We start from the raw sequence: 13,649 nt of genomic DNA, 5'->3' as shown, positions 1-13,649 counted from the left end.
AGATCAATTCGCAGCCTTGTCGGCACGTGCATCCCGAGCTAGCCACTAAGAAGTCGCCGGCAAGTGGCCGGATTTTTCCTAGTGGGAAGATCCTTCCCCACCCTGGGAGGCTGCCTATCTGCGTACCAGAGCAAGTGCTTGTAGTCACTCTTGAGATTTTTCTCTTCATGAATTCTTTACCTATGACCATATCTTGTGGAATGCGCAATACCGTTATCGCTTGGCTGCGTAGTCTACTTGCGCTATAATATGCTTAATCCGTCCTCTCGAATTTATTACAAGTGAAAGACATATGCCAAATCATTCCGACGTGACGCCTCTGACATCTCGAAATTCGGCTCCATCGGATGACCTCACCGTCTAACCGGGCGTCCTTCCACCCGTTGGGTCAACATGTAGCAGACGACAGCGTATCCCGCGACCTTTCGTTGGCGTCGGAAAGCTCTGGCAGCAGTGTCGACACTGTGGAAAAGCCACTGTACTCGGATGCTTCGCTCAAGGACGCGGTCAAACAGACGACCAAGATATCCGGCCGGCCTACCCTCGCACCAGGACTTTCAACGATTGCTCGTCGTCATTCTTTCATCGATGAAGAGGAAGATCCAGTGGCAGCGACGGCCGCTGTTCACGCTGCATCTTCTCCATCCACCAAGGACGAACCGGTGACATGGACATCTCTCCCTAGGAAGGGTCAATTGGCTGTCCTGACCATTGCCCGGTTATCAGAGCCTTTGACAGAACGATCTCTCGCAGCATACATGTTTTATCAACTGCGTTCCTTCGACCCAAGTCTTCCGGATAGCACCATCACGCGCCAGGGAGGTATGTTGACGGCTTCCTTCGCCGCTGCTCAATTTGTCACTGCGGTTTGGTGGGGGCGTGCTGCCGACACACCGTGGATTGGTCGCAAGAGAGTCCTCCTTGTTGGGTTGTTCGGCACATGTGTTTCTTGTGTTGGTGTTGGCTTCTCCAGATCATTCGCACAAGCCCTTTTTTTCCGGGCTTGTGCTGGATGTCTGAATGGAAACGTTGGAGTCATGAGAACCATGATCAGTGAGATAATCAAAGAGAAGAAGTATGTGTTTCCAAGCAGACTACTTGTGCAATTCTGACCCCACCACCACAGATACCAATCCCGCGCATTCCTGCTTTTGCCTATGTGCTTCAACATCGGTTAGTTCCTCCTACCGCCGCTATGATCGAAAGTCTGACAGTATCGCAGGCGTGGTCATAGGACCTATACTCGGCGGCTTTTTGGCCGACCCAATAGCTTCGTTCCCAAACGTCTTCGGTCCTGGCTCTGCCATCGGTGGTCATGACGGCGTTGGATGGATGACTGCCTTTCCATACGCGCTACCTAACGTCGTCAGCGCCTTCTTCATTCTGACCTCTGCCGTGTGCCTGTTCCTTGGTCTTGATGAGACCCACCCGGCTCTCAAGAATAGGCCAGACTATGGCCGTAGGCTCGGTAAAGTTCTGGTCCGTCTTCTCTGCAGGTGGCGTGGAAAGGGTGTCGACGAGTACGAATACACAGAACTTTCGGACCAGGTCGAGCTACAAGACGCCGTAGACTCGCGGGATGAAGAACATGAGGCACGAGACAGTGACACAGAGGCACTCAGACCCGACCAAGAGCCTCCCCAACAGCCAGCAAAACCATTGTTACGACACATCTACTCCAAGAACGTCATATTGACACTCGTCACTCATCACCTTCTAGCACTGCACCTGTCGGCCTTCAATGCCCTGATCTTCCTCTTCCTTCCTGCTCCGCGTTCCGACAACAACGACGCCCACCTTCCCTTCTCCTTCGCGGGCGGACTAGGTCTCAGCACCGAACGAGTTGGCCTTGCAACCGCCATCATTGGAGTGATTGGCTTTCCCCTGCAGATTGCACTGTACCCGATGCTCAACGCAAAACTCGGTACATTGCCCAGCTACAAATTGTTCCTGCCGTTCTCGATCGCGTCATACTTTCTGACACCTTTCCTCGCCCTGCTGCCGAACAAGGCGTACTTGGTCTGGCCCGCCCTGACGGTCGCGCTGGCTCTGCAAGTCATATCTCGTACCTTTGCCTTGCCTGGCTCGACGATCCTCGTCAACAACTGCACGCCACATCCGAGCGTCCTGGGAACGATTCACGGTCTCGCGCAAAGCGTCTCCTCGGGGGCCCGTACGATAGGCCCCACGTTGGGAGGTTGGCTTTTGGGCCTAGGTCTGGGCAACAATTGCGTCGGCGCGGTGTGGTGGGCCATTGCAGGTATCGCGGCTCTGAACTGGTCCTTGCTGTGGCTCATTTACGAAGGTGACGCGGGAGTGGCAGCTGCTTGTGGATGACGACGATGATGATGACGATGATTTTTTTTTCTTTCCCTATAACATGCGTGACTTGAAATTATGAAAGAGGCGAAAGGATATTTAAAAGACCAGAGAAAATTCCAACCTTTTCTTTTCACAACCCCGGTTTTTTTTTCACATGGACGTGGGCACAATGTAGAAAAGATATCAGTGCATCTATGACAGTAGCCAGATTCTAGCCAGATTCAACCCCAGTCCGGCATACCTAGGTGTTTGTTGATCCGTAAAGGTTATCTCTATTGTGAGAAGGTTCTTGCCTACATTCATGAGACAAAAGTGTTTTCTACAGTGGCCAAAAGGCCTTTGGACATCACCTACAACGAGGCAATTACAACTATATAGGCTCTGACATAAAGGTCTGCTGAGTATTGGACTTTGAACGGACCCTTACGCGCCGGCGCCTCCGAATCAAGGAAAAGGTGAGGGCCATTATTAAAAAGGCGGCTGTGACTGCGCCTACCACGATGCCGGCTATCCCACCTGCGCTCAGCGAGGTGCCTTTCGTAGATTCCGCAGACGCCGACGCCCCCGAGCTACCACTGCCGCTGATGGTCGACGACATCGGCGTCGAAGTGATTGTGGCTGGGACATGAACCGGCGAAGATATCAGTCCCGTCCCACTCCATATGACCTGTCCCTCCAGGATCAGTTGGTGACGTCTACTAGAAAAACTTCACCTGCAAGAGAACACACGAAGAACGCATAGAGAAAGGTGAAGAAGGGTGGGGGGGAGAGGGAAGGGGGGATGGTTTGCTCACCGAGCAGAGTTCAAAAAGAAACACTTGATCGAGACGTGAAACGCTGCCGGCGCCTTCACAGGTCTTGCGGTAATCATAGTCGCAGCGCGAGGCGAGCGACAGCATCGACGTATCAGTGCAATAACACCTCGACAGTGCACCGAGCTGCGTGGAATCGGTGGAGTATCCGGGCAAGCTGTTTTCGCATCGGCTATAACTGGAGTCGAGTGGCTCGCAATAGACAGAAATGTCACTGAGGCAGCTTGACGCGAGTTGGAAGACTGGCGTCGACTGTTGTGACGTGTGTGCAGCAGTAGTGGCAGTAGGCTCCCGTTTTGTCGTCGTATCATGTCGCGTACTGCTACCACCGACAGTAGTAGGACTCGGTGTGGTGGTGGCCCCGGTGGCCGCAGGCTGCGCGTTCATGGTCACAATGACAATGGGTGCCGCGGCACCACTTGGATAGAAGGCTTTCAAGGCTTGTATAACGGTAAACACGGTGGAAATCAACGTCAGAACGAGCACTATAAAGGCAAATCTTTGAGTGTGCAGTTTCAGTCAGTTGCCGTGCGAGGTCCGCGGGAGAAAAGGAAGGAAAATGCTGCCCGAGATGGTGAGGAAGGGCAGCAGAACTTACAGGAATGTCAGGTAGGCATATGAATTCCGTCGGTCACGGTATATCAGTTTGATGAACTTGTCGGGTTCAATATCGCGCAAGAAATGCTCGAGATACCTGATGGACGGCCACAGATACTGGAATTCTTGTTTTGACCAGCGTGCGAGATTCTCCGCCGCACGACCAGCTGCGTTTCGTTCGCAGTACTCCTCCAACAAGTTGTCGTGGGGTGAAGGAAGGTGAGGGCTGGCCAGAAGCTCCTTGATGAGCGATTTGTTCAAGGGTCCGAATAGCAGGTAGTACGACTTCAAGATCTCTTTACCACGTTCACGTCGGAAACCAATTGAGCTATAACAAACAGCAGCCCCTTGGTTAACTCGAGGACGCAATAGAAAGGTGACAATGAATGAGAAGAGGGAAAAAGGGGAAGAGACTGGCTTACTCGAGTGCCGCATCTGGAGTATTGGTTTCCACCAAGTTCGGCTCCAACAATTGGCGACATGGCATGCAGAAGATGTACAGTTCATTGTTTCGTAGCTGCATATGTTCGCTAAAGTTGAACGTCCAGCGGAACCGTACTTGGCCGATGCGGTTGATCAAGCGAGCATTCAAACGGCTTTGGAATACTTCTTCATGTGGATCGGCCGAGGGGGCGTCAACCCACGGCTCCAGGGTCGGCAAGAGTCCCATCACATCTGCAATCGACCAGATGGTGAAATTCCCGTCGTGATCGAGCTGGTCGTCGTTCAAGGCGAGGTGACTATAGCCTTCCAAGCCCGCATCGGCCCTGCTGAAAAACGTTGCCCTTATCGACTGGTTTCCAAAGCGTCCGTGGAAGTCCTCTTCCATTATCCATAGTGCGATGGCGCTGACCACATCGTTGATGCGCTCCCTTCTCCAGCGGCCCTTTGATGACTCGTCACTGTTGTTGAAGGAGAAGATAGACCGAAGATTCTCGTCCAGAGCATACAGATATTGCTTCAAGGTGTGATGGACTCTTTCTGGATGGCCGAAATACTCGACCACCGTTATGAAGAGGTTGATGAGGTTGTTCGGGTTCGGTTTGGAATCTGTACTGCTTCGTACAAGCCGAGTGTAGATATACTCTAGGTAAGGGTCGAGTTGGTCGCTGTGTGTGTTTGATCGTTCGGCGGAAGCATCGCCATATTGCAACGCATTCAACAGCCTTTTACGTTGCACTGGGTCGAGATAAAATTCTATCCCAGGAGGTCAGCATCGGTAGCCAGCAGCGCAGGAATCAGCTTGATCAACCTGGACCATCGTGTCCTCGTCCACGTATGCGTAGAGTCCGTCTGAGCTTCTCGGTCATCACTAGATGGCGACTGGTTCAAGCGGAGAGCTCCTTGAGTGTCGCTTTGGCGACAAGATTGTTATACTTCGCTGAAGGAGGATCAACTGCCATAAAATGACAGAATCTGGCACTGGAAGGTGCGAAGAGCTCAAGTACCTCTCTAAGAGGCTCTTCAGCCAGCCTCAGCCTCAGCCTGACCGAATGTGCCTTGCTTACAGGGGTGTGGCCCAGGCAACCAAGCATATGCCAGGGTTCCAGCGTACCGGGCGAATTGAGTCCCGTGTGACATCTTGCGATCCTAGCGATATGCATGAAGATTAGTCTAGTCTGTTGGGTTTGTGGTCAAAGAAGGCGAAGGGGGAGGCAAAGGGGTAGGGTATGTCTGTTTTGAAAGCGAGGTCAAAGAAACAATACCAATAACAACATGTTCTAGCCAGAAACTAGTCACAGCCCCGCAAGCCTCGCCAGCCATCGCCTCCTGATCAGCGAAGTCGAAGCTGTTTGACGTCTCCGTATGCCTAGTAGCAGGATTCGAGCTGGTCAAGGTGGGCGCACTTCTGCCATTAACCAGGATATGACGTTGTGGCGAAGGATGGAAAGAGTGAGGCTGTTGATGTTCAGGACTGCCGTGTTTCCTCCTGGCGGGTGGCTCTTTTCTCTCGTACGCTCGTCCTCGAAAAAGTTGTGTCTGTTGTGATTTCTCCCTCTGGTGCTATACTGCATGATGCTCCTCTTTGTTTAACATGTCTGCCCTACCCATAACAGAAGCCCATGATGCGACGGGCACCAGAGCAAGCAGTCAGGCTGAGGTTCTCACAGCATTGTTGGCGCATATTCTGGAGAATGTTCTACGTCTGGTCAACGTGATGCCTCACTCCCCATACATCCTCTCTCTATTGTCTTTGGATCTGCTTTACAGAAGAGTTTACGGATATCCAGCAGCGTTAGCATACTTCAGATATATCGGTGATCTGTCGGTACGGACCATTCCACCTAATGTTACAGACTTACAATTGATCATATTCTACACTCCAGAAGTCCATCTCTCTGTACATACACTCTGACAGAGGCCATGTCCGTAGAAGGTCTCTCCAGACCGTTCAAGCCGCACCTCCAAAGAAGGACGCCATCGACCTCGGAGATTGGTCTCTGAGGACACATGGCACATCGAATTTTCCCAGAAAAGCTGCAGCCGAGATCTTATCGGCCATACCAGGCTCTCAAGGTTTCTGTCTCTGGCCTGATGGTAATCTTGAAATCATCATGCTCCCGGGGAAACTTGTCAAATGGTACAGCAAGCCTGACATTCCTTGTCTTGCCGGTATAAGAATTCGTTTGTCACAGTTGCAAATCGCTTGGTCAGATACGATCACGACGGAGAGAATGAGATGTCTTTTGACTCGAAAGCTCTGTGCTCAGGTATCTAAGCCTGTGAGCAGATTGAAGAGGCTTAACGAAGTCAAATCTTACCTTTTGGCCAGAGCGAGGCATCGTAAACTTCAAACACAAAACGTCTGGAAATGGAGGTCTCGAAGCCAAATGGCACGACTACGCAAGCAAACAGCACTGCTACAGAAGTCATTGTTGCATCATGTTAGTGTTTCAACTTCCAGGCCGAGCAGAAAGGGTATAGCATTTTCGTCTTCACCTCCTACAACGCGTGACACCCAACCTTTGCAAGAAGAGGCAACAGCAATGCACGAGATCTGGCAGCAGAAACAGTCCGAATATAGAGACGCAACTTCACGGGTCCTCAACTCATCTAGGAATGAGCGACATCACGGACAATGCTCACGAAAGCATACTTCAGCCGCGTGCAGCGAAGCTGACGCCGTCCCAGCTCCAGTTGCACCTCAGTTGAATGGCACAGTGGCGACTAAAAGGTTGGATGCAGGTACACACGAAGCAAATGGTATCGTGCAAGAGCCAACGATGGCTGCCATATCCCGCGCAAGCACGGCCCCAGAAGATGTGCCTCTTCCACCGACACCACCTCCAGCAGAGTCGCCGGAGGACAACATAGAGACCATACCGCCTCCCGCAGCCATATCGACACCGTGGATAACGTCACCGTGCCATGTCAAAATCGGGAACTCAGTCAGCACGGCCGGGGTCAAAGTCCGGCAGGCCAACTCGACGGAGCACTTTGTCACTATATCTACTTATGCCGCCTATGAGGGTTCTTGCAAGAAGCCGCTGCCGTATTGCAAACCGAAGACCAGAAAACTTTTTGGTAGAAAGTCTGGTAAGCCGCTACCTGACTTGGTTGGAGTCTCCGTACAAGAAGCGAGCACGCGAGATGTTGAGGTGAGTGCCCACTCTTCCAGGCAATCGATGGCTTCTCGAACTGATCTGGCCCTAGGTTGGAAAGATATTCGAGAATACAGATATCACATCGGCTGCGCATGATAACCTCGTTTTTCCGAACGAGTTCCCCCAAGATGTGTCATTGGTCGGGCCAGTATCTTCAACGATACGACTTGCAAATAGAGCGGCGCTGGTATGGAGCGAGCGCATCAATTCCGATGGTGTATCTTTGCGGATCCTAGGGGACAATGAGCAAGCTGAATCGTTTGTGGCTGGGACGTACTTTGATCGCCCTCTCCCGGTCAAGCACGGCAAGGAGAAGCACGAGCTATCGGCGAAAGACATCCGTAGGTCTCTCCTCTACCGTCGAAATGGGAGACCTCCTGAGGATGCCGGAAAATTCCGCGGCGCGCCAGTCGTTTTGCGTGACGCAAAAGGCGGCTATAGAGAAGTTATTGGGTTCGAGTGTTTCCATTTCAAACCTATGCACGCGCAGCACGAAGAACTGGGAATGGATTCAAAGGATGTAATACAAAGAATCATCAGTGGCCATGTCACGACCATATACGGCGCGATCAAGTTGACGAGAGAATTTAAACAAAAATGGCAAATTGTGGATGAATAGGTTAAGGGATAACACAAAGCAGGAACAAGGGACCTCCGTAATTCCTCACGGACTGGACAATAACTCACCGAGTCAAACACCCCCTCGATCATGGCCGGTGACGACGACGACCATGGCAACAGGGCATATATACACACATCCTCGTCGACAGAGGTCTGCAGCCGGAAGAGCAGGTACAACATCGGCCAAGAAGTACACAGTCTCAACGTGTGTCTGTCGTTGGAGGTCTGCCCCTGGGAGCCTCTCGTCGTGGTGAACAGTGTTCCAACGTGACTCTGAACCAAAAGTACCGTGACATCGTGGTGGAAAAAGGTCACGTCCCGCAACAGCATCGTGGCAATGTCAAGAAGCTCATGAGACCGCGCCCCTTGCAGAGGAGTCTCGTCGACCTCACAAAGGCAAACATACCTCAAAGGATGGGCACGGTCCTCAGCAATGTCATCGTGGCCTTTTTAGTCTATCTAGAGGGAGGTTTCGGAGATGGTGTCGACCTTGCCGCCGCCGCCGCCGTCGGAGATTTTTGGTCCAGGTGTGAGTTTCGACGCCCCGAGTCTTGGAGCCCCCTGCGGCCATATCGATATGATCCTACGAGTATTGTCCTTATGGTCCTACAGTCAATGGACGAGTGTAGCCAGGTAACTGACAGTGTTATGTGGGAGAGAGAAAGAAAATTGGAGCCATGGAAACCCATGGAAGTCATCATTAAACAACGGAAGCTGCCAAAAGCAGGGTGTGACATTTGACAATACTTGCCTTGTTCTAGAAGAGCTCCTAACGACTCTTTGTAACTTCATCTCTAGGTTCTCATGGTGTCTCTCTCTATCTAAAGCACATTTCAATCTGTTGGCCAGTCCAACGCCAAACGTAATCTCACTCGAGTCTTCCCAACAGCAGAACGCAAGAAGAGATCGGTCACGAAATCGTAGTACAGCCTCGCCCCTATTATACACATCAAAGCACTTTCGAACCGTGTCGATGTTGTGCAGCTTCGAGTCTGAGCAATCGACCCATCTCCGACGAAGCAGGTCTGGCATCCGCAAACCCACCCGTGACTTCCTCGCGCTTCTTGACCCGGCCGAACAAACACGCCCAGAGATCTTCCTTGTCCACCATCTCGCCGCCATTTTTACCCGCGGTAAGCAATCTCGACAGATCGGCTGCCTGGAGCTCCATCGAGTTCGCCGCGTCGATGGCGTTTTCCTGCAACGATGACGACGCGGCTGGCGTCGCCGTGCCAGAACTTGCAGCGGAGGAGGACGCCTTGCTTTTTCCTTTGTCTTTGATCGAGCCCGAGCTCCTACTGTCGGAATTGCTCTTCAAATGTGCCAATCTCCTCGCGACGGAGATGTCGTAGATGCTCTCTTCGACCGTATCGGCGATCAGGTACATCCACACCGTCGTGGGTCTGTGCTGGCCAATTCGATGGACACGCGCAATGGCCTGCAACTCGATGGCCGTGTTGATCAGAGGCTCGCACAAAAACACGTGGCTCGCCACCACGAGGTTCAGACCGGCGGAGTGGGCCTTTGCGTGCAAGAGAAAACACTCGATCGAAGGATCGGCCTTGAACTTTTCGATTCCGTTCTTGATGTCGAAACGCGTAGAAGAGATCTTGTACTCTGAAAACGCCCGGGCAAGGACGTCGATGAACTCGCGATACTGGGAGAAGATGATCGACTTGCAGCCTGGATCGTGCTCGCGGAGCCACAAGAGGTGTCGACACAGGAAATCGATCTTACTACCAAAGCTCGGACCCCGAAGATCGATGTTCTTGATCTGGTTCAGCATGCTAGTACTGATATCTGAGTAAATTGACTGATCGTGAGTTCGGTCCGCACCGGACGGAGAATTGGTGGTCGGAGAGGTCGACGAAGGGGACTCGGCCTGCACTGCGATCTCAGCGGGTTTGTACGCTATGTCGTGAAAACTATTCGGATGTAGCGTGGTCTTGCAGACTGGACAGTTGCGGTGTTGGGCCCACCACGTCAGAACACACTCTTTGCAGAATTGATGACCGCAGGAGGTCATGGTCCCAATCTCGAACTGATCGGTGCAGATTGTGCAGACTCTAGGAGCGGAAGACTTGGTTTCCGTCGACTTCATATGAAGCAAATACCGCAATTTGGCCGACAATGAAACAACCTTCTGCTGATGTTTGGCCTCTTCGACTTCGAATTCGTGGTAATGTCGTTCTGACAGCGGCTTTCCGACGTTTTCTTCTTGGTACGGAGCGACTGTATCAGAGATTTTCTGGAGAGCACGATAATAGTCAAGACGACTGTTCATCGTGTCACGGAATTGGTTGACTTCTTGTTCGAGACTGGTGAGACATTTGGTCTGAGCGGTGTTCAACTGTTGCATATGTTTCAGCACGCTCTCAAGGATAGTTACTTCATAGCCTGCTCGAGTGTGACCGTTACCCTCCAGCCACTGCAACGAAGTAACCGTCTGCCTGACTTCTGCGATCAGCCCGCGCAGACAACCGAATTCAGAAACCTTGACCCTCTTCTGCTCTCGCTCTGCAAGCAAGTTCAGCATTAGTTCGGGGGCCGGGCCTTGACCTTCCTTCGCGGCACGAAGAAATTGCTTCATCTCTTGTTTGATAAGCATGTTCTCTTGCCCGCTGAGAGCTTCGCTGCGGTCCGCAAATAGCGCTCTCAATGCCTCCATGTAAGCATACATTTCATCTTGATGCTTTGTGGAACTTTCATATTCGTCACCCTGCAGCTCGACTCCCTCATCTTCATCGATAAGTGCTTGGCTTAGAAAGTCGGCCATCTTCATCCGCAATTCTCGGAACTGCTGAGCTTGGACATTCATCGCTTCACAGTAAGCATCGATCTTGTCAAAGATTTTGCGGCTCTCGATCCCGCTATATCCATCAGGCTCCTTGAGATCAGGAATTGCCACGGAACCGCTCGAAATACTATTTCTGACGGACGTGATTAACTTGTTGACGTGCCGTAGATTCTCCGCAAGGAGTTCGCCTCGTACGGCTTTGGCTTTTTCATATGCCGCAGTTTCTTGCCTTTCGAGATTTTCAAAAGCTTCACTTCCCTCGGTTTGTAGCGATTTGAGCTGGAAATATGCATTGGCGATGAAGAAGATGGCAATATGTTGTATTTCTAGCGCAGATCGTAGCCGTGCGCGCATGGTGGTCAATCGCGGATTAGCCTCTTCGTTGTCATCATCCTCTGCCTTTATGATTTCAGAGGTCTGTTGTTCTTCTTCAAATTGTTGCCGACATTCCTCCACGATGACACACGATTCCTCATGCACCTCTTTCCATATTTCTAGAGCCTCACCCGTGGTTTTGGCATTTTCCTTCAATTGGCCCCTACGTATCTTGGCCATCAGGCGGAGTCGCTGAGCGGTTCGGACTTGGCCTTCATGTTGATCGATCATCACATCTAGGACCTGCTCAACCGTCCTCAAGGGCCCATTGTGGTTTCTACCCAAAGCGCGACGATTATGACCGCCAACCTCTGGGTGTAGACAAGTCTGCCGTAGACGAGTGAGCCATGTCCTCATCTTCTCAATCATGGCCGGTGAGTCTGGGTCCCAGTCATCATTTTGAGGTGCACCCGTTCGATCAAGGTTGCAATCCTCACAAAGCTCCTGGAAAAGTTGCGAATAGTGTTGTTCTTCAATAGGTGTGAATGGGATTGTAATGGTATGTCTGCTTTGAGGGGGTAACCGCAAGTCTTCCCGCACGAAATCTTTTGTATGCCTCATAGCAATCTCGCCCAGCATATCTTTGAAAAGCGGTCGATGATAGCTGACTAGATAGTCCCACAGCCGAGTCGAGTGAGACCATGGCATACTGCGAAGAAACAGGAGGAGGCCATACAGGTCTCTGTGCCCTTTCCGCAGAGGAGTACCCGTGACTGCCCAAGCATTAATCCGAGGAATCAGGCGAGCAACAGTTGCCGCTGAAGATACACCACTTTCCACCATTTGGGCTTCGTCCAGACAAACTCTCCACCATGAAATCTGTGTCAGGGGGCTTTTGGGAGGTTCATATCGCTGTCGGTTCCGGAGCTTTCGATCAGGCTTCTCTGCAACATAATGAACCTCCTTAGCGATGACATTGTATGTAGTCAAAACCACATCTTGACTTAAAAGCTCATCGATAAGTTTATCACCCGCCTTCCTGTAAGTATTGACACCTTGATAATGGTATACACGCAGAGCGGGAGCATGTTCCTGCAGTTCTTGTTTCCATTGTTCTAGAATCGTAGGAGGAGTGATGATCAGCGTAGAGGAAGACTGTCGCAAACCAAGAGGGTCGCCCAGGACCGGTGGTCTAGGGTGCAGGCCGATCAAAGATATTATCTCCAACGTCTTGCCAAGACCCATCTCATCGGCCAGGATGCCGCCTTTGATAGAACCGAATTGCTTTTGAATCGAGGACAAGTCGGTCGAGAGAATACCCAAAGCATGGCTGACGTAGCATTGAACTCCATCGGAGGTCTTAGTCATCTCAAACCCTTGGGGTAGAAAATTCGCAGGAGAATCAGGCAGCAGCTGGGTTTGTCCGCTCGACCTGAGATCGACGCCTTCTCGGCGTAGAAGCCATCGCACGCCACGACGCTGAAAGGGAAATAACGTGGATTCCAGATATGGCACATTGATCTTTGCAGATGCTTCTTCTGATTTTTCGGGGACGTGAACGCTGTCATAGAATTGACGTGGTTCCCATGACTCGAATGAGGGCGCTGTGATTGTTTTAGACGGCACATAGCGAGCGAGGACATCGCGCAACTTTGGGTCGACTTTGTCCCTCAGCGAGACAGTGTCTTCCCACAGAATCAAAGTCGTCAACTCAACACCATTAGCAGTAGCCTGAATGCTAGAATAAGTACATGCCAGCGGTAAGGCGGCAGAATGTCTGTATTTCACTGCGGAGTCGAGGTGTGTCGAATCCAGCAGGATCTCTCTGTCCGTCGTTGACAATGGCGCTCTCGCTCGCACCTCTTTCAAACCCTTGCTCTTTCCCACGCTCAGACTGATCAGAAGCGGTTCATCCGTGTCCGATATGATTTCGACAGTCACGGGCAAAGGATGGTCGCGGTCACGGAGTCCGGCCTTTTCGAGATCGGTGTCGAGTATCTCCAACGTGGTCTGCGCGATCGGGCTGTATCTCAAAAATGGGGGAGGTAGGGCAAATTTGGTATCGTGGGATATCTTGCGCCTCTTTGGCATATGTTCGTCGCTTTCATCCATCGCGACGATCATGCAACACACCTTGCAATAAGGTGAGTGCACACATGAAGGGGCGCGAGAGGCAAAAAGTGCAGGCAACGAGCCTCATGGAGAATCGATAAGGATGCGGGGAAAATGCGCAGCCTTGTCGGAGGATGACCATGTCACGTGTCAGGCTGTGAAATCGCCTCTTAACGAGACAACGGTCAATCAATCATATTATCAGTGTGTCGTAGTAATGCGACAGCATCCTTCTGGTGCACTGAGCTTCCAGACCCAGTTCGATCTGGTTGACATTAGTCACAAAGAGCCTCACCACATTTTGCCTGCATGAGAGCGTGGAGACGCTATCAACCTTTTTACACAATACAGATCAGACTTGTGTCCGCCATGTCCCACTCCTCCGCCGTGCAGGAGCAGATTCTGCGCCTCAGCACAGTTCCGTGGCTATGGAGTAACGAGATCTTTGGTTTCCATCACCCAGACCTG

General features: G+C 51.6%; 2 protein-coding genes across 2 annotated transcripts; one reads left to right on the top strand and one right to left on the bottom strand.

The window, feature by feature from the left end:
- Positions 1-184: 184 nt before the first annotated feature.
- PV06_05810 (uncharacterized protein) lies at positions 185-2,548 on the top strand. Its single transcript, XM_016406858.1, has 3 exons — positions 185-1,075; positions 1,127-1,173; positions 1,223-2,548. The coding sequence occupies exons 1-3, from the start codon at positions 348-350 to the stop codon at positions 2,335-2,337; spliced, it is 1,890 nt and encodes a 629-aa protein (XP_016262462.1). The 5' UTR covers positions 185-347; the 3' UTR covers positions 2,338-2,548.
- Positions 2,549-8,744: 6,196 nt separating this feature from the next.
- PV06_05809 (uncharacterized protein) lies at positions 8,745-13,223 on the bottom strand. The gene has a single exon (XM_016406857.1). It carries the CDS (start codon positions 13,191-13,193, stop codon positions 8,907-8,909), a length of 4,287 nt encoding a protein of 1,428 aa, XP_016262461.1. The 5' UTR covers positions 13,194-13,223; the 3' UTR covers positions 8,745-8,906.
- Positions 13,224-13,649: the final 426 nt, after the last annotated feature.

This window comes from Exophiala oligosperma (assembly GCF_000835515.1).
Source record: "Exophiala oligosperma strain CBS 72588 unplaced genomic scaffold supercont1.5, whole genome shotgun sequence".
Lineage (NCBI taxonomy): Eukaryota > Fungi > Ascomycota > Eurotiomycetes > Chaetothyriales > Herpotrichiellaceae > Exophiala > Exophiala oligosperma.
This window is presented reverse-complemented; position numbering and strand designations above follow the sequence as displayed.